At 65.9% G+C, this 23,394-nt stretch overlaps 4 protein-coding genes across 10 annotated transcripts; all 4 read right to left on the reverse strand.

Moving 5' to 3' along the window:
• Positions 1 to 1,027: 1,027 nt before the first annotated feature.
• On the reverse strand, positions 1,028 to 9,028 carry PDE4C (phosphodiesterase 4C). 7 transcript variants are annotated; one of them, XM_048927851.1, is made up of 15 exons: positions 8,374 to 9,022; positions 5,255 to 5,443; positions 5,141 to 5,177; positions 4,966 to 5,039; positions 4,842 to 4,891; positions 4,265 to 4,377; positions 4,079 to 4,172; positions 3,469 to 3,641; positions 3,294 to 3,392; positions 3,063 to 3,227; positions 2,892 to 2,991; positions 2,661 to 2,815; positions 2,461 to 2,583; positions 2,173 to 2,355; positions 1,028 to 2,105 (listed from the first exon to the last, which is right to left on the reverse strand). In XM_048927851.1, exons 1-15 carry the CDS (start codon positions 8,826 to 8,828, stop codon positions 1,611 to 1,613), a joined length of 2,505 nt encoding a protein of 834 aa, XP_048783808.1. In that variant the 5' UTR covers positions 8,829 to 9,022; the 3' UTR covers positions 1,028 to 1,610. The 7 variants fall into 7 exon arrangements, with proteins under 7 accessions (XP_048783808.1, XP_048783807.1, XP_048783811.1 ...); XM_048927850.1 differs by having other exon boundaries at positions 4,265 to 4,380; positions 8,374 to 9,021; XM_048927854.1 differs by lacking the exon at positions 8,374 to 9,022 and adding an exon at positions 7,684 to 7,856 and having other exon boundaries at positions 4,265 to 4,380.
• A 620-nt stretch (positions 9,029 to 9,648) lies between these two features.
• Positions 9,649 to 12,582, reverse strand: LOC125685092 (uncharacterized). The gene is made up of 4 exons (XM_048927874.1): positions 12,439 to 12,582; positions 10,379 to 10,879; positions 9,867 to 10,012; positions 9,649 to 9,793 (listed from the first exon to the last, which is right to left on the reverse strand). Exons 1-4 carry the CDS (start codon positions 12,560 to 12,562, stop codon positions 9,692 to 9,694), a joined length of 873 nt encoding a protein of 290 aa, XP_048783831.1. The 5' UTR covers positions 12,563 to 12,582; the 3' UTR covers positions 9,649 to 9,691.
• A 307-nt stretch (positions 12,583 to 12,889) lies between these two features.
• On the reverse strand, positions 12,890 to 14,387 carry JUND (JunD proto-oncogene, AP-1 transcription factor subunit). The gene has a single exon (XM_048927871.1). It carries the CDS (start codon positions 14,286 to 14,288, stop codon positions 13,311 to 13,313), a length of 978 nt encoding a protein of 325 aa, XP_048783828.1. The 5' UTR covers positions 14,289 to 14,387; the 3' UTR covers positions 12,890 to 13,310.
• A 3,454-nt stretch (positions 14,388 to 17,841) lies between these two features.
• Positions 17,842 to 23,308, reverse strand: LSM4 (LSM4 homolog, U6 small nuclear RNA and mRNA degradation associated). Its single transcript, XM_048927884.1, has 5 exons — positions 23,194 to 23,308; positions 23,006 to 23,047; positions 22,809 to 22,907; positions 20,558 to 20,741; positions 17,842 to 18,319 (listed from the first exon to the last, which is right to left on the reverse strand). The coding sequence occupies exons 1-5, from the start codon at positions 23,194 to 23,196 to the stop codon at positions 18,231 to 18,233; spliced, it is 417 nt and encodes a 138-aa protein (XP_048783841.1). The 5' UTR covers positions 23,197 to 23,308; the 3' UTR covers positions 17,842 to 18,230.
• Between the last annotated feature and the right edge of the window lie 86 nt (positions 23,309 to 23,394).

Consider the following 23,394-nt stretch of genomic DNA (forward strand, 5'->3'; position numbering starts at 1 on the left):
GATTGGCAGCCGGCAGACGGGGGGCGGGGCCGAGCTGGGACACGCCCCCTGCCGGGCGCGGCGCCGGGGCTGCGGGAGCGCCCATCCTCGGCGCGGGGCGGGGGGAGCGGGGAGGGCCGCCACGGGGGAGGGGGGGGGGTTCGAGCAGCCCCGCACCGCTGCACCTGTCACCCTTAGGGCCCCTGAGCCCATCGCTCTCGGTGACCCCGCGCCCTGAGGTGATGCCCGCTGCAGGTGGGCGGCCGCGTCCCGCCCCGGACCTCGCGTCCTCCGACGGCCCCGCTGCGGGCTGAGCGCGGATTAGGCCGCGGCAGATGGCGGGGGCTCAGCCCGCAGCCGGGGCCCGAAGGCCTCGAGACCACCCATAGGGCCCGAGTGCGGCCCCACGCCTCCATCCCCCACCTCCAGGCGCGGCCTCCCGCACCCTGGCCCGCAGCATCACCCCGGTCCCCCTTTGGGGCTGCGGGCAGCACGAGGTCTGCGGGGAGCACCGAGCGCTGCCCTCCCCCCCCCCCACGGCCGGGGTCACGGAGCCCCCATCCGCCCCACAGAGTACCACACTCGTGGGACGCCCACCGCCCCCCGCCCGGCCCCGGGATCCGGCTGTTTTCTCCTCTCCCAGGAGGTTTGAGGAGGGCGGCTCCCACACCGCGGGGCGAAAGGAGGGGGTGGCAGTGCGGGGCTGGGGGACCGTGGGGACCCTCTGTTGCTTTGGGGTGAAGGGAGGGGTTTGCCGGGGCGGTGCTGCGGGTGGGGCCGTGTTTGCCGATCAATCACCCCCGGGAGCAATGCGGAAGAGCAGGGAGCAAGCTCCGCGCCGCGCCAAGCCGGCGATTAAATATTTACCTTCGTGGGCAGTGTTTGCCAGCGACGGAGCGACATTTCCAGGGAGGAGTTCGGCTTTGTTCGAGCGCACAGCGCTGCTCTCCGCGCTCCCCGCGGGGTCCCGGGGGCACCGAGCGCATCGCGACCCGGGCACGGTGCCCCCAGAGCCCACGAGAGGAGCAACGTCCGCTTTGGAGAGGAGTGGAGAAACAAACGAGGTTTAATATCTGCAGGGTGAAGGAAGAAACCGAACCGTCGCGGGGCCGCCCCGTCGGGGCCCACGGTGCCAAACAGCAATGAGTGCAGCCAGAGCAGCTCCTGCTGTGCACGCCCAGGTGAGGCTGATGGGATGAAGTGAGCTACAAAAGGCTTTAAAAAGTGAAGCTGTCCCCCAGTAAAAACACCTCCGACTCGTGGGCGCACAGCCAGCGTTGTGCTGCGATGCCCGGACACCAAACGCTGTGTGCCACCCTGACACCAAAACGCTTTCGGCCGCACCGTGCTGAGTGGGGACTGCGCTGCTGTGCCCAGGGCTGGGATGGGGCAGGAGCAGCATCCTCGAGCCCTGTTTGTGGTGACGGGGACCTTTCCCAGCAGCTGGATGCCGGGTGGAAGCAGGGGAGGGGGTGAGCCATATCCTCACTGCCATTGGGATCTGCCCGGCTCCCACATGGGGACGTCCTCTGGGGCTCTGTGTGCCAGTCCCAGCAGCACCCACGACCCTCTCTGGGGCAGTGCTCAGTCCCACATCCCCACAGCAGCGATGGAACCATCCGGCCAGGCCGCTACGTGCCCAGGGGCAGGAATGTGACATTGCCCTCCGTGTCCAGGCACAGCTCCCCGCCGCTCTGGGGATGCGGCGCTGTGCACCCACCACCAGCCCCGTCCTTTGGCAGTGTCCCCTCAGGCACTCTCCTGTTGTCCACCTCCCTGTCCCTGGAGCCAGGTGACAGATGCTCTGTGTCAGCTGACTCCGAATCATCCGTAGCCGATGTCTTGGAGCCGCTGTTGTCCTCCTCCAAAGGGCTCTCGGGCCCCTCCGCTTCCGTGTCCGACTCTCCCTCCTCCTCTTCCAGCGTCATCTCAAACTGGGACTTGCCGGGGTCAGCGGGGGGAACTTCGGATCCCACCTCTGGCTGTGGGGAGGGGCTGTGTGGGATCATGCTCTGGTACCACTCCCGGTTGTCCTCCAGCGTGTCCAGGATCTCCTGGGCGTCAGGGTGCACCAGGTCGGCCCAGGTCTCCCACAGCGGGTGGGCGATGAAGTCGATGAATCCCACCTGTGGGAAGGGAGAGCTCAGCCCCCCGCGGTGCCCCTCAGCCCCGACCCCACGCCGTGCCCCCAACCTGGGACTTCTCCACGGAGGCGGTGTGCTTGTCACACATGGGGCTGATCTCCATCCCCTTCTCTCGCTCCCGGTCACCCTGGTGGAAGAACTCGGCCATGATGCGGTCGGTCCATTGCCGGTACAGCTCCAGCGGTTTGGTGGGGTTGCTGAGGTCGGCGCAGTGCACCATGTTCTGCAGGACCTGCAGGGCACCGCGCTGCTCAGCCGACAGCCCTCATCCCCAGGGCCGCCACCTCAACCCAGTGCCATGGGCTGAGCAACGCTCCTGCCACATCCCCGTGCCCACCTGGATCCGGTCAGAGTAGTTGTCCAGCAGCAGCACCCCCAGGCTGGTCACCTTCTTGGTCTCCACCATGGTCTTCAGGTCCGCCAGCAGGTTCATGTGCTTGGACATGTCGGTGGCCAGCACCTGGGCAGGGCATGCAGGGCAGGGTGCTCAGCCCGACCGCAGCGCCCCACAGCCCCGCACCCCACGGCGCCACGCACCATATCGATGGCCATCTTGCGGAGCGACTGCCTCTGCTTCTTGCTCAGGTTCTGGAAGATGTCGCAGTTCTCCTCCTGCAGCAGCTTGAAGCCCACAGCCAGGTGGTGATTCTCCAGCACCGAAGCATCGTTGTACATCAGCGCCAGCTCCGAGTCTGTGGGATGATGGCGCTGATCGCATCACGGTGACCCCACACACGCAGCCCCGCCGCCCCGCTCCCCCCGGCTCACTGGTGTTGATGAGGAACTGATTGGAGACGCCGGGGTGGTCAACGTCGTGGATGGCGCTGGCGAAGATGGCGGCCATGATCTCCAGGTCGGTGAAGACGGCCTGGGAAGGGCGGCACAGGCGGTCACAGCCACGATGGATGCATTTGGTGGCACCGAGGAAGCGGGGCTCACCTCCAGCGCCGGTGTGGAGAGCAGCACGTGGGTGGACTGCGCCACGTCGGCGGCGTGGATGCTGTTGTGGTACGCCACGTCTGCGCGGTAATGATCCTCCAGCGTCAGCATGTAGGTGAGGAAAGTGTCAGCGGGGATGCGGAACGTCTTCATCAGGTCACGCTCCTGCAGGAGGACCGGGCTGGGGTCATCTGAACAGTGAGGAGGGGGCAGCCCCCCCCCAGTGCTCACCTGGAAGATGCTGTACATGAGGACCGTCAGTGGGCGGTTCCCTGAGTACTCGGCCACTTTGAAGATGTCGAGACCCCACTTGTTGGTGTCCTGCAGCTCCTGGGGACCGAGGGACGGGGTTCTGCGAGAGCCGGGACCCCGACGGGGGATGGACCCACGCTGGGCGGGGGCTCACCTTGGCCAGCAGCCCCTCCTGCTCCGTGCGCACCCCAAAGCGCGGGATGGCAGCAAGGCAGGGGCTGTGAGCCGGCCTCCTCACACCGCTGATCTGCGACATCGGCCGCTTCCTGCGCTCCCTCTCCTTCTCCTTGGGCAGCGCTGGAGGGATCTCCACCTCGTGCTGCTTGTCTGCGCGGCCGCGGCAGTGAGGGAGAGCACAGCCCCCCCGATGGCTGACGTCAGCCGGCACAGAGAGCACCGCGACGCCATGGCAACCGGGGGCCGCCGGGGGGCTGCCGGGAGCTCCCCCCACCCACCCACCCACCGTAGGGCTGTCCCCTGGGATCCCCCGTGCAGGGACAGCCCTGCGCCAGCTGCCAACCCACGCACCAGCACAGAGCAGCATCCACCAGCACGCCCCAGTTTGCACCGGTGTTCATAGCCAGGACTGAGGCTGCGACACCCCCCAAAGCCACCAATGCTGGGGCAGCTCCCAGAAAAGCCCTGACGCACTCCCCCAGACTTGTAAAATGTGAAAGAGTGGGGCTCAGCACTGCAGTGATGTGTGCCCAGCTCTGCGCAGCTGCTGCAGATGGGTGCGGAGGCCCTGCCTGCCAGGAACTCACCCAGGAAGGTGCTGGAGATGTACTCGGACACCTGGTTCCCCGAGCGGCCGCTCTCCGAGAGGTGTGAGAGCTCCCGGCTCAGCATCCGCTTAAACTGCAGGCGGCAGCGGACAGGGATGAGCGGTGTGTGGGGCAGCCCCTGTGCCCCCATGGCAGGGCAAGCACCCCCAGGGTGGCGGTCCTCACCTTGTTGGAAGCCATCTCGCTGACCGAGTGCCGCGTCTGCAGCGTCTCCAGCTGCTCCAGGCACCAGTCCAGCTCCTCCAGGGTCTCCAGCGACAGCTTCTGCTGAGCATCCTCTGCTGCAGGGCAGCACGGCGTCACAGCCAGGCACGGGGACGCAAGTGGAGGCCCAGCCCCACCATCCCCACCGAGGGATGCCCACATCCCCATGGGGCTGTGATGGGATGGCGCTGGGGAGAGGTACTGAGCAGGCACTGCAGCCAGGCACGCCGTCCCCGGTGCACAGCATGGTGTCACGCCGTCCCCACGCCTCTCCCCGAGGTGACACCCAGCCCGGGGCTCCCACAGGGCTCCACACACAGCCCAGGGATTTATTAATGGAAGGTCTGACGTCAGCGGGAGCCGTTCCACCTCCACCGCTGTGCGAAGGGCGGATGGAGCCGCCGAAAACCCGACATGGATCCCAAAGGGCAAAGCCATCGCTGCACCCCACGGGTGAGGGAACACCGCACCCCCATTGCGGGACAGCGACCTGCCTCCTCCCCCCCGGGCCCCTGTTTGTCCCCATTGGGGCACTCACCGGACAGGCCGGCCCTGCTGGCGGAGGGGAGGCTGCTGCTCGAAGCCCGCCTGCAGAACGCACAGAGCTGAGCACCACGCCGTGCCCCCCAGCCCAGCCCAACCCCCCCAGCCCCCCCACTCACTTGGTGCCCACGCGCTCCTGGAGGTGCAGCAGCACCATCATGTTGGTGCGCACGGTGCGCAGGCTGGCCAGGACCTGGGGGGTGTGAGAGGGGCTGGGGATGGGCTGCGCGCCGCCGGCCCTCCCCACAGCGCTGCGCACGGGGGGACGCGGGGACGTTTCCCCTCTTTTCGCACCTGGGCGAAGGGTGTGACGATCATGTCTTCCCCGTGCCTGCGGGGAGCAAAGATGGGTGAGGAGGGGGGAGAGGGGCGGGGGGAGGGCGGGACGGAGGGTCGGGGCTGACTTACAGGTCGCTGGCGGTGGAGGAGTTGCGGGACATGGCCTTGGGGGACAGGTCGTAGTCGCTGTCGGAGCGGTAGAGGAAGGACTCGCGGCGCTGGCCGTGGCTGAAGGCGCCCTGCAGCACCAGCCCTGCGCCCGGGCTGCACTGCGGCTCCAGCGGGCCCCTTCCCGGGGGGCCATTCTCCAGGTCAAAGCTGCAGGGATAGGGGACGGGGCTGGCATCGGCGGGGGCACCGGGAGCATTGGGGACACCGCTGCTGTCCCCGCTCGCAGCCAGGGCGAGGCCGGGACCCGTCCCGCTGCTGGAGGTGAGCCGCCCCGTGTCACCGTCATCCCTCGTCCCAACGTCCCCGGCGCCGCGGTCCGCCGCGAGTCCTCGAAAGTCTCCATCAGCCGTAGCCCAAAGCGCCGAGTCCCACAGGGGACCCGTCCAGGGCACGGAGCCAGGGGACATCGAAGGACAGAAACCACGGGGGAAGCCAAGCGCCGGGCCCTGGGGACGCGGCGGGGCGGTGCCATCCGAAGCCGCGCAGCCCACGGGGGACGAGAGGCACGGGGACGAGAGGCACGGGGACGGGGATGGTGGCCCCGCGCTGTCCCCGTGGCAGCCGCCGCCCCGCTGCCCCCGGGTCATGGGAACGGCTGAGCATGGGGACACAGCGAGGGCCACCAGCATCCGTCCCCCTCCCAGTGCCACAATGGGGACGGGGATGAGCCGCCCCAGGGAAGGACTGGAGCCGTGCTTCCCCGTCCCTCCTCCCTCCCCCCCACCCCGGACCTACCCGATGCAGGAGTGCCTCCGGGACGGGCAGCGGCCGCCTGGCTGCATCCCCGGCCCCGCTGTCAGCCTCTGCCCCGCGTCCCCGATGGTACGGGGACACAAAGCCGCATTGTGGCTCCTCCTGCCCTGCGGCTCAATTGGGGGTTTGTTCCCCCTCCGGTGCAGCTCAGCCACCCCGGGGACGGCCCCGACCCGGGCACGGTGTCACCAAGACGTGGAGCAGACACACACATACCCGCCACAATGGCTGCGGGGCACACCGGGGTGGGGGCAGTGTGGTCGAGGAGGGGGGGACGCAGCCGGGACAGCGGCTCTGGTGCCGAACTCAGAAATACTTTCCATGCAGTGCGGTGTCAGGCAGCGGGGGGGGGGGGCTGGGGGCCGCTAAAAATAGGTGCTGTTACCATTGGAGAGGACACTGCTGCTCCCTGCAGTGCCCGGCCCCCCCAGGGTGGGAGTCAGCGCCTCCTGCCCCTCCGCCGTGCCTGCCGTGCCCCCACTGTGGGCAGACGACCCACAGACGGAGCCCAGCAGCCCCCCCCGCCATGAGCACACCCGTCCTCGGCCACCGCTGCCCCCCCGCCCAGCTCAGCCCCGCCGCCACGGAGGCCCCGCTCAGCCCCACGTCCCCACCGATGGTGACACACCGCAGCACCGAGGGCGTCCACGCTGTGTCCCCATTTCCCACTGCCCCACTGCCACCCCTACGCGCTGGGAACCCCTCTCGGACCCCCCCTTACCCGAGGGGATGCGCCACGGTGAAGCGGCGCTGCAGGCGGATGCTCTGGTTCATCCTCAGCCTCCTGAACAGCACGGGGGAGTTGCGGGGGGAGCCCCGCGGGGACCCCACCGGCGACGACACCCCCGGGGACGGCAGCATGGCCCCAATCGGGGCACCGAAGCGCAGCGCTGGGGGTCCGGACCCAAGGGGATGCGAGCGGTGCGGAGCCGGAAATGCGCGGCCGTTCCCCCCGCAGCCCCGGGAAACTTTCCATCCCCTCCCGCCCGCCGCCTGAGAAATTAAACAACTGTCTGCTTCGCCCCCACCCCCCAACCCCCCCGGCGCCCCGACGGCTCCTGCGGCCCCACGTGAGCACGGCCTGCAGACACGTGGCTCTGTGCCGCCCGCTGCCCTCCTGTCCCCGAGGTGGCAGCTGTGCCCGTCGGGTGAGGATGCTGTGCTGGGATGTGAGCAGCGCCACGCTGAGCGCCGTGTGAGCCGGGCACACGGTGGGGACACGCCGCAGTGCCACCCAGGGACGGATGAAGCGGCCATGCCAGGATGTCACCGAGGGACGCAGCATGGCTGTGCTGCAGTGTGACCGAGGGACACAGCTGAGCCCAGAGCATCCGGACACACGGTGTGGACATGCCACAGTGCCACCAAGGGACGAGCCTGGAGCATCCCGGATACACGCTGTGCTCATGATATGGTGTCACCTAGGGACAAGGCCGAGCCCAGAGCACCCCGCGTACGACTGCAATCATGCCACAGTGTCACCAAGAGGCCCACGAGAGCCAACCTCGTCCCCCCACACTCCTCCTCACTGCCCAGTGTGGGGACACAGAGCCGGTTGGGACCCCCAGGGACGCGCATGGCCCTGTCCTGGCCGTGGGAGCCGGGTGCCCCCTGACCCGGTGACGCAGCGGTACCTGCTGTCTGCGGCGAGGGCCAAAATATCCCGGGGGTGGCGGGGAGCCAGGAAGGGCCCCCCCGGCACGGCGGCACCCGCGGGACCCCCGGAGGCACCAGGGGAGCCGTGCGGAGGAGGGGACCCGCTGGGTGAGAGCATGGGGACATCGGGGGGGGTGTCGCGACAGCCTGGCACGGGGTGCGGGGGGGGGGATTGGGACAGCGGGGTGGGGACAGAGCTGTCCCCGCCTGGCAGCCGGGAGCCCATGGGACAGCAGGGCTGGGCCGGACCGCGGGACAGCCAGTCCTCGGCTCCGGGACGGCACTGCCCGGCCCCCCCCCCCCGGGCGGGGACACGTGTCCGTGTGCGGGGGGGGGACAGCGGGTGACACCGGAGCCGGGGCCGGGCCGGAGGGGGACGGCCCCGGGGGAGGGGGACGGGAACGGCCCCAAAATAACGGCGCGGCGGTGCCAGGGGAGGCAGCGAGGTCACCTCCGGGCCGGGACGCGGGGACGGGACGGCGCTGCCCACCTCCCCGACCCCCCCCTCGGGGCCGCTGTCCGTTCCCCGGTGCTGAAACCGGTTCCGTTACCCCCCCCGTAACCTTGGTACCCCCCCTGTCCGCCCCGGTGCTGAGCAGAACCCTCCGGTTCCCCCCCTGCCCCGCGGGGCACTGAGTTCCGAGCAGCCCCGCACCGGCGCCGCTTACCGGGGGGGGTCCGCCTCGTCGCCGCTGCTGGGGCCGCTCTCCTCGATGGTGAACACCACGCGGGAGCCCTCGGGCTCGGGGGCCCCCCGGCAGCCGAGCGGAGGCAGCAGCGGAGTCCCGGAGAAGCGGCGGCGGATGGCGCCCGGCAGGGATCCCGGCCCCGGTCCCGACAGCACGGCCTCGGCGACGTCGCGGCAGCGCTGTGGGGGACACGGGACAGCGGTGAGGAGCCCGAGGTGCAGAGCCCCGGTGTCTTCGCCCCCCCAAGGGGCCCCGAAATGCAGGGAGGACAGCGGGGGATGTCCCGGTCCCGGCAGCTCCGTGAGTTCCTCCTCTCCCCCCCCCCCCACCCCCCCGGGATCCCGCTGGAAAATCCCCCGGAGCCGGCGCGCAATTACGCAGGGGCGAATAATAATTAACAGCCCATTAGGGGGATAATTAACTCCGAGCGCCATCAGCACGTTAATTGCTGCCCGGAGGCGCCGTGCTGGGACGTTCCCACCGGGGATCCCCCTCAGGCGCCCCGTTACACCCCCGGTATCCCCCAGGCGCACCCCTGGTGCCCCCCAAGTGCTCCCCCCCGGTGCCCGGTCTCGGTGCGGTCTCACCTCCGCGCTCAGGAAGGGCAGCGCTGTGCGGCTCCGTCGCATCGTGGCTGCGGGGGGTGGGGGTGAGCGGGGGCTCCGCGTCACCCCTCGGTGGGGCGGGGGGGAGCGGAGGGGCCGTTTACATTCCCATTCTATCGCGATGGACGGGGCTCAGCGCGGCGTCTCGGGGCTCAGAGAAGCACCGGACCCCGCCCCCCGTGCCGCCCCAGAGCCCCCCGACATCGGCTCACCGCTATCCCCAAGGGACATCCGAGGGACGGGGACCCGAAGCCACGGGGATGGCCGCGCACCCCCATCCCAGAGCACCACCAGGCCCCAAATCCTCGCCCCCAAATCTCCGGAAGAGAGGAGCAGCCCCGGCATCTCCCCAGGTGCCACCGACGCGCCCCTCCCCCTTGCCCAGTGCTGAGCCTCCCCATCACCGTTTCCACGTCGGGGGTGGCCGCCCCACATCAACCCCAGCCCCCACACCCGCCCCCATTACCGGATCGTGCCGCAGCCTCGGCCGAGTGCAGCCGAGCAGAAGGAAGGCGATGTGCGTGCCTGCCCGCTCGCGCCCTCCCTCCAGCCCACCCCGCTCGGGGGGGGGGCACCGTTGCCCCCCCCCCCCCCCCCCCCTCCGCCCCGCGCTCCTCCTCCATCTGCGCCCCGGGACCTCCATCCCAACCCCGACCCCCTCCCCGAGGATTTGACACCCACGGGGGTGCAGCTCAGATGGGAAACCAAAGCCGGGGCTGCAGCATCTTTATTCGGCACAGCGGGGTCACCTGGGGGGGGTGACGGGCAAAGGAGGATTCCTCTGACACTTTGCCCTAAGGAAGGAGAGAGATGGGGTGAGAGACGGAACCCCTGCGGCCCCCCGCCGCCCCCCAGCCCCCCACGCACCATGGGCACCTCGTCCAGCCTCTGGAAGTGGGGCTTCCTGCAGCGGCACAGCCGCACCAGCAGCATGGCCACGGCCCCGACCAGCACAGCCACAAAGAGGCAGACAATCACCACCACTCCGGGGTTGGATTTGGAGGAGGGCTGTGCTGTGGGGTGAGATGGGCACCCCGTCACACAGCGGTGCCCACCTGGGTGCCTGTGTCACATCCCACCTACCGCCAGCCCACAGCGCCGTGGAATAAAGGGGGAGCACAAAATACCTCACTGAAGTGGATGGGGAGAGATTTTGGGTTGTCTAAGGGGACAGAAGCCTCCTCCCTATGGGATCTGCACCCCCTGCAAGCACAGCCCCCAAACCAGGAGAATTCGGGGACTCCCATGGGGACAGGAATACACGGCAGCACCCAACGGCACCTGAGCACATCCAGTCCCTGTGCACAACATGGGAAGGGACAGCAGCCCTGTGCAGCCCCCCCACCCCCCCACCCCAAATCCCACCCCATGGAGCTCACCCAGGCTGCCAGTCCCAAGCAGCTGCGCAGTGCTGGAGCTGAGAGCCGAGGAAGTGCCAGGAGCGGGGCTGGCGGTGGGCACAGCAGAGCTGGGAGGGGGGGTGGGCTGCCCAGGAGAGGACGGGGTCAGCGCTGTGCCTGGGGACCACGTGTGGTTGGGCACTGAGGTCAGCTTGGATGGGGCTGATGTGGTGGGGCCGTTGGATGGGGCTGTGGTCGGCAGAGCTGAGCCCGGTGTCACGGGCAGAGATGGTGACCCTGCAGGGCTGGAGGGAGGTTCAGATGCTGAAGTGCTTGGGGCCGCAGGTGAAGGTGGTGTTGCAGTGGTGTGCGGTGGAGATGGAGAGGCTGCTGCCTCTTTGCTGGCAGTTGTGTTCTGTGGCAACGTCTGTGTTTCAGCTGCCCCTGAGCTGGGTGAAGGCTCCTCACGTGTCGACGTGGTGACACCTACGGATGAGCTGGGCTGGGGCTGTGGTGTTGTTTCCTGGCCATGGACTGTCCCTAAGGAGAGAGCGGAGCAGCAGGGATGGGGCAGAGTCCCTGGGGCCGCAGCTCCTCCCCAGTTCATTCTCCGGGTGCTTTTGCCATTGCACCGAGGGCACGATGCCCCTCCCAACCCCGAATGCAGCTCTCAGAAGGGCAGGAGGCTCCGAAGCCGCTGCAGCATTAGGCTCAGCACTGCTGGGGATGACGAGAGCAGCACTGCGGTGACGTTGCGCCCCAGCCCTGGGGACGTGCCATGCCACACCGCGCTGGGCCGGGCCGCGCACACCCTCGTTGGCAGCGCAGGGCTGTGCCAGAGGTGCTCTTATCGCCCCGTTCCTATTTGCACAACAGGAGGAGCAGCTCCGGCCCTGCCCAGGGGACACCACGCGGACAAAGCGAGACCCGGGGGTGGCCCCACCGAGGGGTCCCCGATGGCCCCCCATGACCGCGAGCACCACTCGACGGGGGCTCTGCTGATCCCCGGGATGGGCAGAGTGGTGGGACGCGGCCACCAGCCCCGTACCAGCGGTGTGCAGCCCCATGCCCCGACTGAGGGCTCGGCCCTGGAACCCCCCCGCTGTCCCGGAGCACCACGCACCGTCACACCGCGGCAGAGCCAGCCCCCCCCGGGGCCGCAGCCACGCCAGCGCCCACCCGGAGCTGCCCGGTGTCCTCCCCCCCCCGTTACCTGCCGCCAGCAGGGCAGCACAGCACAGCAGCAGCCGCGCCATGCCCCCCCCCGGCCCCGCTGTCCCTCCCGGTGCTGCCGATGCCGCTCTGTGTTTCGGCCGCCGCCGCCGCCGCCGCCTTTATCTGCCCCGGGGGGGGGAACAGCGGCGCCCCCTGCCGGCCTCGGGCGGCGATGCAGCACCGGGAGGGGCAATTCTCCCCCCTCCCCCCACCTTCGTGCCTCCGTTTCCCCCCGCAGCGTGAGGGCACCGCGGGTGCAGCGGGACACGGGGCGGGGACGTGGGGATATGGGGATATTTTGGGGACCTGGAGACACGGGGACATGGGGATAAGGGGACTTGGGGGCAGGGGAAGGACCTGTGGGCACGAGGGCATAGGGATGTGGGGACGGAAGGAAGCGGGGATGTGGGAACACGAACACGTGGAAACACGGGAACTTGGGGAGACGGGAATTTGGGCATGAGGATGTGGGGAGATGTGAACACGGGAGCGCGGAGGATGTGGGGACGGGAGGATGCGGTGGGGACACGAGGCACGGGGATGGAGGATGCGGGGACGCGGGGCTCACCGTGCCCGCTGCAGACCTCCGCCACCCCCGGCACGGCCACAGAGCGCCGGGCTCCCCGCCAAACCCCGGGGGCCGGGACGTTCCGTATCGGCACAGCCCGGCCCGGCACAGCCCTCACCGGAGCTGGAACGGTTCCCCACCCCGCCCTGTGCCACAACGGTGGCCTCGCAGCTCCAAATGCTCTCCGGGAAGAGCTTCATTCCGGGGAAGCCGAGGCACGAGGTGCGGGTGCCGGGGAGGAGGAAAAGTCCCGGGGGCGGATGCGGGGCTGCTGGGCACGGAGCAGCAGGAAGCGGGGAGGGGGAAGGAAGCTCACCCCAAGAGTGCCGAGAAGGATCCCGCCCCGTGACCCCTCCCGTCGGGGGGGGAGGAGAAGGGAGTTGGGGCATTCCGTGCGAGCAGCACAGCGAGTGGGGATTTGTTGACCCTTCCCCCCCCATCAGCCCCCGGGAGGGCCGGAGCTCCCACCGGGATCGGCGCCCCACCCCCATGACCCCAAATCCCCTCCTCTGGGACCCCCCCATCTCACCCCAACACCCAATGGTGTCCCACGGGCTCCTCCCAACCCCCCCTCAAGGATCCCCACCTCCCCCTCCCGTCCCCCAACATCACCCTCCCTTTCCCTTCCCCTCCCCCCCGATCCCCATCTCCCCTCCCCCAAGATGGCAGCCGTTCGCTCCGCTTCCTGCCCGCTCCGCCCCCCGCCCTCCCGCCGCCCGTTCCCGGTTCCTTCTCCCCCCAATCGATGCACACAGCGCACAGGCGGCTCCTGAGCGGCGTTTTTACTGCGGGGCCTCAATGGAATGTGGCGGGGCAGAGGCCTCGCGGGGCCCTGCAAACCGCAGCCGCTCGGCGCGGGGGGGGGGGCCGCGCTCGGGGGCCCCTCAAAGTCCGTTGCGGGGCAGAGAACGGGGTCACCCCAAAAACCCCTCAGTCTTTCTGCCCCCCCCAGGTCCGAGATGGGGGCAAAGTCCCCCAGCCCACAGGGGGGCGCCCTCAGGAGCCCCTCAGTCCGCCAGTCCCCCAGCCCACACGGGGGCGCTGCGCGCAGCCGCTTCCCCCCACAATCCGCGCTTCTCCCCCAGTTCCCCTCGGTCCGCCGCCAGGCCCGGTGATGGGGGGGGGGGGAGGCGGTTGGGTCCTTCTGTCCTTCGGCCGCCGCGCGGGCACGGGGGGTTCCGTCGGCCCTCAGTACGCCGGCACCTGGTGCTGGTGCTGCGGGAGGAGCTGGCAGCCGCTGTTGACGTGGCTGAGCACCTTCTGCTTGAGCTGGGCCACCTGCTCGCGGAGCAGGCTGGCGGTGGAGGCCAGTTCCGTGTTCTGGCTCTTGAGGCTCTTCACCTTCTCCTCCAGGCGGGAGATGCGCTCCAGTTTCCTCTTGCGGCACTTGGAGGCGGCGATGCGGTTCCTCAGCCGTTTCCGCTCCGCTTTGATGCGCTCCTGCGTGTCCATATCGATGGGGGACAGCGGAGGGCTCTCTCCGAAGCTCGGCACCTCGGGCACGATCTGCGGCTCGTCCTTCAGCGGCGGCGGGGGGGGAGGAGGCAGCCGGGGCGGCGGGGCCGCGAACGGGCCGGGCTCGGCGGCGTAGCTGACGGCGGGGTACGTACTGAGGTTGGCGTACACGGGCGGCTCCGGGGCCAGGCCGGCCGCGGGCAGCTCTCCTCCGCCGCCGCCGCCTCCGCCGCCTCCTCCCGCCGCCGCCGCCGCTCCCCCGTTGGGGCCGCCGCCGCCGCCCAACTGGTTCTGCTTGTGCAAGTCCTCCAGCGCCTTCACGAAGCCCTCGGCGAACTCCTGCTCCTCCGAGGCGGCCGCTTTGGGGTAGAGGAACTGCCCGCTGGTCGGCGTGGTGGTCACCAGCCCGTTGGACTGGATGATGAGGCGCTCCAACTCGGGCGACGCCAGCTTCAGCAGCCCCAGCTCGGCGGAACCCAGCAGCCCCGCCGCCGCCTCTCCGCCCGCCGCGCCCGCCGCCGCCGCCGCCGCCGCCGCTCCCGGGGCCTTCAGCGCCGCCGCCACCTGCTCGGGCAGCGCCAGGCCGAGCGCGTCCTTCTTCATCATGCTGCCGCCGGGGAAGGGCAGGAGGAGCCCGCTGCTGCCGGAGGTCGGAGCGAAGCCGCCGCCGAGGCCGCTCAACACATCATCATGGTAGAAGGGTGTTTCCATCCTCCTCCCCCGCCCGGCTGCGGGGGAACGGGGCGGGGGGGGAGCGCCGTGAAGGAGGGGGCGCGGGGCCGAGCGCGGCGCTGCCGGGGGGGAGGGGAGGGCGGGGGAGGCGGCGGTGCCACCGGCCGCGGCCCCGCTCCTCCGCGCGCACACACGCGTCTGCCGCCGCCGCGGCCCCCGCGCCGGTTTAAATACGGCGGCGCGGCGGCGGTGACCTCACCGCGCGGCGCTGCCATTGGCTGCACATGACGTCCTAGCTCGCCGCGATTTGCATAAGGGGCGCGGCTCCGCCCCCCGGGGCGGGGGAAACGCGGTGGCGGGCGGCCACGCCCCCTCCTGGCTCCGCCGTCGCCACGGCGACCGGGCGGGCGGCCACGCCCCCTCCTGGCTCCGCCGTCGCCACGGCGACCGCCGGGGAACGGCGCACAACAGCGCGAGGGCCGCCGGGCTGACGTCATGGCGGGGGAGGGGCCGCACGTGGGCCCCGCCGGGACTCACGGGCACAAAGGGAGGAGGGGCGGCGGGCCGCGGCCTTCCCTCCGTATGGGCGGTGGGTCGGGCCGCGCCGCAGAGTCCCCGCCGTGCGTCGCGCCCCGGTCTCCCCCCCTCCCCTCCCCGTACTCTCCGCTCCGAGGCGGCACGGCGGGGGTGCGGCGGCAGCGGCGGCCCCGCGCGTCACGGCTGAGCCCGCGGGCGGCTGAGGGGGCGGTGCGGCGTCAGTGCTGACGTCACCGCCCGCGTGCGGCGGATAGCGCCCCCCCCCCTCCCCCCCCCCCCCTACGGATGGCCGCGGGGAGACGAACCGACCGCCCCCCCCCCGCGCCTCCCCCATCGCCCATCGCGGTGCTGCGGCCCGGGGCGGGCGGGGAGCGAGGCCCCGGGGCCGGGCTGGGCCTTCCCGCCCAACCCCATCATTACGGGCGCGGCCCGCACGGCCGGTTCGGGCCTTCCGGCCTCGAGGGGCCACAGATGGGGCCGGGCGGTGCGCCGTGGGGGCCGTGAGCCGCAGCCCCGACCGCCCCACGAGTCCCCATCCCGGGTGCTGCTCATCAGGCCGCGGCGGAGCCAGGAGCCTCGCAAGGCTCAGCCTCACGTCCCCGATTCCAGGCGCTCCCCACTCGCAGCTTCCTTGTCCCAGCCAGCACTTCACAAAGGCCGCAGCCCTGCGGTGTCCCCAGCCAACACAGCGGTGTCCCCTCGTGCTGTGTGCCTCCTTTCCCCCTGATGTCCCTGGGCTCTGTTAAGCTTTGCACACCCCGGCGAGGTCCTGAGCACCACCGCAAACGCCGGCCTCACACCTCAGCACGCTGACCCCATTTCCCCAGAACGTTCCCTAAATCTCTTACATCTGGGCCTTGCTTGAAGTGCAGCCCCACGCGGTGCCAGCACATGAGAGCCCGGTGCCGACCCGAAGGCTCCCACCTGCCCCAGGGCCGCCCTGAGTCACCACTGTGGGCTGGGAGGGAAGAACCGGGCCGGGAAAACAGAACCACTGCCCTGAACCCCCATGGGGAGCACAGAGGGGCTGCGCTGCCCCCAGGGCCCAGAATGATCCAAAACAAGAGGAGAAAAAAAATAATAATAATAAAAAAGGAAAAACGAGGAGGAGGAGGAGGGTTTGACGTGTATTTTTAGTTGCTTAGCACAGCCCTGAAATATTTCAGCAGCCACTCCCTCCGCGTCGCAGGCGGCTGCGGTGTAACTATTCCTGTGCTGCTGCCTCCCCAGCCAGCGCAGCACTGTGAGTCACTGCGGGACACGGCCCCACCAAACGGCACGGCTGACAGCTGGGGACCAGGACGGGGCCGTGGGGTCACTGTGGTGGCCACAGTGCAGCCCCACGCTGAGCCTGGAGCTGTTTTTCCTCCTCCCGCGTCACCGCAGAGCGCTGGGGCTTCGTCCTCTCGGCACTTGTGGGGCAGGAAGGGGTTTGGGGAGCACAGGAGGCCACAGAGCTGCGAGGACGGCACAGGATGCTGCCTGCGCACAGGGACCAGCGTGCCTGCAGAGGCGGTGAAACGCAGGGGGAAGAGCTGAGGGAGGGCTGCTAAGGGAGCGCTGAAGTGAAAGCAGAACAGCAGCAGAGCTTTGCGGAGTGGCAGGAGGCTGTGGACAACTCTGCCACGAGCCAGAGCCAAATTCCCATCATTTGGGGTGCTTCATCACCTCAGCACAGCCCGTCACTCCAGGCAGCCCACTGCATTTCCTCCTTCACACGGGCAGCTGCAGCGTGGAGCTGGTGTGGCTGGAGGCAGGGACTGGAAGGGAGGGAAGGGAAAGTCTGACACAGGGCTGGGGCCGTGCTGCACTGAAATGCCACATCGGTGTTTACTGGGAGCGAGTTTCCAGCAGGGAGGACACGCAGCCCAGTCCCAGCGCTGGGCAGAAGGCAGCGCTCCCAGAAAGGGACCCAGCTGGGGGAACAGCAGCACTGCGGCCCGATCCCTTGGTGCTGACAGCAGGGCTGAGCACAGAGCACTGAGCGCAGCGGGGCTCTGCACTGAGCAGCCGGCACAGGAAGGAAAGCGTCGGCAGCAGGTTGGCGATTTATTGCTGCCTGCTGCTCTGCACAAGTCTTATAAACGTTAAAGAAAATAAGTGCAGATAAAAGCGTGTGCTGGACTCGTTTTCCCACCAGTGGTGATGGCAGGGAGGTTTCAAGATGGAAATCGGTGGGGGGGAGGGGGAAGCAAACAACCAAACACCACAAAACCAACAGACCTTTTAAGAATGAGTTACAGTATCTGCTTTTACCCCAAATTAAACCGTTTCAGTCATTCTCAAGAGTTCAGGCAAGGCCCAGAGCCCCTTTCTCCCCCCCCATCCCCCCCCCCCCCCCATACAGACTTTCATTTGGGATCAGCCATGATTTTTTGGGGGTGTTTGCTCTGCACCCCGTGGGATGGAAGACTCAGAGCAGCCTGAGCTGAAGGCCAAAGGACCTTCCTTCAGCTGCAGGAGAGGAACAACCCCCCCCCCCCAGGGGAAAAGGTCTGAGCAGCTACCAGAAAACAAAATGACAATGGCAGCAAAGTCAATCCCTGCGTATCACAGGGAACGTGCTTGGGAACTCGGGAATCAGACTCTGTGTCACAAGGGAGGGAGCTTCGACACGGGGAAAAAGAAACAGAACATTTTGTTTGAACGGCTCGATTGCTTTCAGGAAGAAAAAAAAGAAAACACAACCTGAAAACAAACAGAGAGGAGCGAGGGGCGCTGCAGCCTTTCAGAAGAAAACACAGAGAAGCATTTCCTTTCAAGGGAACTTCTAATCTGAAGTCAAATTAGCTATACACTAATTGGGAAACCCTCGCTCGTCACAAAGCTCTCTTGGAAACAACCCTTGAAGCCCAAAGCGAAATCCGTGCCGGTTCTCCTTTAAGCCAAGGCCAGAGACAGACAGACTGCCCAAAAGGAGGGCAAGGAGGCAGCCTGAAGGTTTGCTGTGTTCAAACACGACCAAACAAACCCCTGCGGCCGCTCACTAAAGGCACCATCTCCTCAAGTTCAGTGCTTTTAAACCAAAACGCTGCGCCTGTGAGCAGGTGAGACATTGCTGTGTGCCAAGTGTTAGAAGACAAAACGAAATGAAAACCAAACCAGCCACACGACCGAGCCCGAAAGTGTTTGCCTCAGATCTCCCAGCGCCCAGGAGATGCTTGTAAATTAAAACAGAGATCCCAACAGATTCAATAGTGCTGAAGTCAGGTCCTTAACCGCGAGCGGTTCTTTTTTAAACATTTCCAATTACAGGCTGGCTGGCTAAAAGAAGCCCAGAGCTGCACTTGATCAGATCGAACAGCGAGGGGCTTCCGAACAACGCGATTCGGGCACGGATCGACTGACGGAGGAGCAGAGGTTGAAGGATTTGAACCCATGGCCATCCTGAGGTGGCACTGAGGAGCGCTGCGCTCTGTCCCTGGCCGGGGCTCACGCAGCCCCTCACTGCTTCGCCGATTGCCTGCCCGGCTTTTTTTCCTGCTGGCCTCTTCCGCTGCCCGGTATTCCTCGGCCACGGCCCCCAAACACACCTGCAGGGTGAGGAGAAAGAGCAGAGAGAGAACAGCATCAGAGTCAGCCTGTAACATCTCCCACAGCTTCGCTGTTTGTTAGTTTGCCCAGAGGTGGGATTGTTCTGTGGCCTTTCTTGGAGGCAGAGAGGCGACTTTTACACTTCTCCCTCACCAACTCCAGAGCCTGTCTGCGTTCACCAGGGGCACAAGCTTACCTCCCGTCACCAGCAAGTTCAGCAGTACCTCTCTGGTGCTTTAATGTGCCCTCTGGCAGGCTGCGAATCGACATAAATTCAAGTTTACCTCTTTTGGAAAACGAAACCAAGGCAGAGAGACCCAGTTTTAAACCGAGCGCCTGTCAGCAGTGGGATCAGCATCATGCTGTGCCCCTGAAAGCTGTACAACCAATCCAAAAGCAGCAAAGAGGGCGACTCGCTTTCAAGGCTACAAAACAGAGAAAACACATCCACGTCTGTCACCGCCTCGCTTGTGGACGGGGTGATCCAGCAGCACGCAGAGGGAGCACGAAGGCAGCAGGACCTGGGGGCTGTGATGAGTCCCAGGCACCCCGGTGCCCCATTGCTGTGCTCCTCTCTGCCCTGAGAGCTGCTGATGCCTGCAGCCCTGCCTCCCACTCTGATCCGCTGCAATCGGAGCGGCTCGCTCTGCAGCTCTGCTCGTTCAGCTGAGATGCATCCAAAGCAGAGAGGAAGGAGGCTGCTCCTAACCCTGCAGCCCCTGGGAAGCAGCTGGAGCCCTGCGAGCAGCCTGAGAGGCTGAGCAGCGACTGCACTGCTTGTGTGCTGGGCAAGGCAAGAAGACGAAGGATTACCAGTGTCAGGAACAATAATCCTTTCAACTGCCTGCACAATTATAGCTTTACTTCTGCCTGCTGGCCTCTCAACAAAATTGTCCTGCCCTTTTTTTCTTCCCCCTTAATGTCTCGGTAATGAGAGCCAAACCTCTTAGCTAATTAGCAAATGCCAAAGCTTCCCTTTAAAATATTCCATCAGCGAATTTAAGCTGCACATCAAAACAGCAGGGAACTCCACCTCAAACAGAACTCTCTCCACAAGGTGGATATTTCCACAGCACAGAAAATACTTCAGCTGAAACATTTGTCCAAATAACCGTATCCAAAAAGCCGCTGTGCCAAATGCTTTGGACTCCAAAAAGGGAAGAAGGAAAAATAAAAGGCGCCTTCAGAATGGTAAAGGTCACTCCTGTGTGCTCAGAGGCAGCACAGGGAGCAGCCATGGCAGAGGGATTTTCCTCCTGCATCTGGGAGATGTGGATGCAGCTCTCGGTGTGTCCCAGTGTGACACCAGGCCCCCCAGCCTTCTCTTGGGGCTCCTCACATCCTGCTGCTCGTTAAGGGCGCTCCGTGGATCCTTTTAAAACCCAGATCCCCCCATTTGAACTCAGTTTTGTTGTAGCAAGGAAGTTTGTCTGGCATTTAAGCTCCCACTGCAGGCTCAGCCCGCACTGAAGATCCCTGGGGCTGAGCACAGCGACCACAAAGTGAATTGCAAAGACGTGGCAGGAGGTGTGAGCACAAGGGAGAAATGCTGCTCAGGCATCCAGCAGCACTGTGCTCAGAAAGGGCAAATATTTCCCCAGGCTGAAGTGCTCCAAGATAACCCAGCCACGAGAAATGGAACGAGGAAGGGAGAGCTGGGCCGGCCTATTTCTGTGTAAGTGGCAACCTTTTATCAGAAACAAGAAATATTAATTTGGAGCAGGAAGAAAACAAACCTTCAGATAACTTAGGTTAAAAATAAAGAAGAAATCGGCAGACCGCAGGATGAGGAGTCCCATCCTAATGGCAGTAAAGGTGGCCTTTTCCTACCACGAGGGTGGCCAAATTCAAGTCTGATTTCAGACAGAACAGCCACTTCTTTCCCTCCCAGGTTTGCAAAGCTAACAGACACCAGGAGTTTGGTGGGGCTGCATTCTGCAAGCAGCCAGGAGGGGCACAAACAGACGGAGAGCCTCTTAAGCTCCTGCCCAGCCCAGGAACGAGGCTCATCCCTGGCACGTCTCCTCGCTGCTCTTTGGCAGAGGCTGCCTTTCAAGCCAGACAACACACTCACTCAACTAGATCTTGCCCAGCAGCAGCTCCAGCTTCTCACACATCAACAGCTCCGGGTTCAAAGCTGAGAAGCATCGGCCCTTCCTTGCACAACAAGTGAAATTCAAAGGCAGGAATTCCAGCCACCCCTCTCTGAACTGAAAAGCAGAAAGGATTGTTGTTACCTCGTCCAGCACCTCCAACGCCACGGCCTTTCTGTTGCTTCTGCTGTTGCATCCCCCCACGGCCTCTGCCCTTGGAGACCACCTCCTCTTTCACCATGTCGATGATTTCATCGGGGATCCGCAGGTATTTGATTGTGCTGCCACGGATGTAACACTCCGGCATCCTCCAGAACTTGTCGCCGTCCTGTTGGGGAGCAGCGCGTTAGGCTGAGAACAAGGGCCACGTGCTCTTACGTTGCTTTTTTGGCACTTGAATATTTCCATCACTTCTGGAGAGTGGGACAGATACAACAATCTTTTCTGGAAGTGTAAGCTGCAGCCTGCTGGGGGCGGGGGGTGTTCAGCCACAAGCCGCTGATGTTTCAGCCCGTCCACAACTGCCTTTGACTCTCACAGAAAACGAAGGAAGGAGAGGCTGAGGAAACAGCACCTTCCCTTTGCTTCTCATACAAGAAGAGAATCGAAAGTGGGACTGGAGAGGGAAACGTGGCGAGTTACACACAGCTGCTGCGAGCACCGAACTCCGGCAACGCAGGGCTGTTCCAGCAGAGGCAAAGGCACACATTTCCCCTGCAGAAACCCCAGCCAGAGTCACCTAACGACTGCACTCCTCTGCGCTGTGGATTGAGCAGCAGGGCAGCGTCCAGCTGGGTGTGGGCTGCGCCCAGCAGCGCGCAGGAACCGCGGCTGTGGAAAACAAGAGCTTAAAGATCGCGTTAAAATAAACCTTCGGGTGCCAAGTGACGGAGCAGCTGCCTCTGTGTTTTGTTTAAGGCAGTTTCAGGGCTTTGCTAGGCCACGGCCCATCAGGGCTTCAGCTCCTGTGGCTGTGGGAATAGGAACTGCATGTGAAAGCTGAATAACAACTGATGTAAGCGGGAGGAGGGACGGAGCCTCGTGCGCTCGGCTCTGCTCTGCTGCAGGGCTGGGCTGCACACGGGCTCCTCACAACCATCACACGTGGACAAAGCGTCCACGATTGTCCCAGGGGAGTGGGTGAAACCAGAATGCCTCGTTTCACCTCTCCAGGATCAAGTCGTTCCCCCTCCGCTCCGGAGTTATTTGGGGCGACGCCGCACGCACAGACAAGTCCCGTGTGTGCGAGACAAGGCGGAGGAGCAGCCTTCTTCAAACAGGCACCCAGCAAAACCCCACCCTGCCTGGATCCGCCCGGCTGCACTTTGGCTCCCGAAGCAGGAAGGGATGGAGCCAGGTCCCCGGCTTCCTCGTTCCAGCTCCGGGGTAAACAGCCGCCGCCGCTCCGTGCCATCTAGTGGCTGATCCCCACCGTGCCGCCAGGAAGGGCTTCCGGCAGCGCTGCGGGGGCATTCGGGGCTGGGAGTGAACTGCAGGGCGCTCGGTGGGAATAAATGCTGGGGAAGCGCTCTGCCCCCAGCAGCACAAAGCCGCTTTCTGAGGAAGCAGTATTAAAGGCCGGCGTCCCCCGTTCTGCAAGCACTAATAAGGCTTTGCCGCTGCCACCCCTTCCCGCAGAATTTATCTGCCCCGCCAATTTGGGGATCTGCACATTTTTAGGGCTCACTTCCCTGCCCTTAAGGTCCTTCTTAAACATTTGCTCGGTCATGCTTACGTGCAAACGTCTCCGTGCCCCAGCAGTATTGGCCAATACCTTCCTGCCGTGGGTCCAACAGGCACAAAAGGCTGCAGAAGGGTTTTCCAGAGAAGAAGGGTTTCCCTGACAGCCTCTCTCACAGACCTCTGGTGTTCTCAGACACAGACAGCAGCGGGAACGTGGCCAGGCACAGGCTGGCAGGGACAAGACCAGACACTTCTGGCTGAGGTCAGAACTCAAAGCACAGATCCCAATCTTCTGGAGCACCTTTGGCCATGGGCAAAAGTACCAGACGAGGCACAACCCGGGTAAACAAGAGGCCCTGATTATTTTTGAAGTGGAGTTAGAGGGCGAGAGGCAGGCGCTGACAAAAGCCAGCGCTGTGCTTGATGGGACTGCATGGAGCAGGCACCGAGAATGCAGCTCAGCACCAGAACAGGACCTGTCACCAGCCCTCCACACCGAGCGCTCTCACCCTGCCCCGCCATTGGGCTCATTTGTTTCTTACAGCTCACAAATAGCTGCGTTACATTCACACTCGGGGCAAAAGCAACACAGAGGATTGAGGATCTCTGCAAGCCCCACTCAGCTGCAGGGCTGGAGGTGAGGGGCTGCCAGCACGGGGGGTCTCTGGGCACAACGGGGGTCCCAGCACCGAGCAGCCGCGCCGCTCCTTACCCGTGAGGTGCAGATGACCTCCCGCAGGTTGATGTTCATCCAGTTGTCACAGCTCACCAGGTGCCCGTTGTACGTCTCTCCGTTCTTCAGCTCCACCAGCTGAAAGAAGCGGGGGTCACCACGTGGACACCGGGCCCGGCAGGATAGCGCCGAGCCCGAGGCCGCAACGGGAGTGGGACGGGAGGGCCGGGACTCACCATGGGGTGGTTCTGCGCCGTCTTCAGCAACGACAGGGGCAGCTGCGGGGGAAAGAGAGAGAGGCCTCAGGAACCGGGGCGCGGGGACCGCCTGTATTTCCACACAGACTCCCCAGAGCGGCGGGGATTCCCAGGCCCGCCGCCCGCCGCCCACTGCCCACTGCCGCCCGGCCCAGGCCCGCACTCACCATCGTGCCGGAACCGCGGAGCCGCCGCCGCGCCCGGCACTGCCGCTCAAACCGCCCCCGGCTCCGCGCGGGGCCAATCAGAGCGCGGCGCGGCCACCGCGGAGCCAATCAACGCGCAGGACCCGACCTCTGCCGTAAAGCATCGCCGGGGCCGCCGGTCCGCTGCGTCACGACAGTGCCGTAAATTGAAAAGCGGGGCGG

This window comes from Lagopus muta, chromosome 26 (genome assembly GCF_023343835.1).
Source record: "Lagopus muta isolate bLagMut1 chromosome 26, bLagMut1 primary, whole genome shotgun sequence".
NCBI lineage: Eukaryota > Metazoa > Chordata > Aves > Galliformes > Phasianidae > Lagopus > Lagopus muta.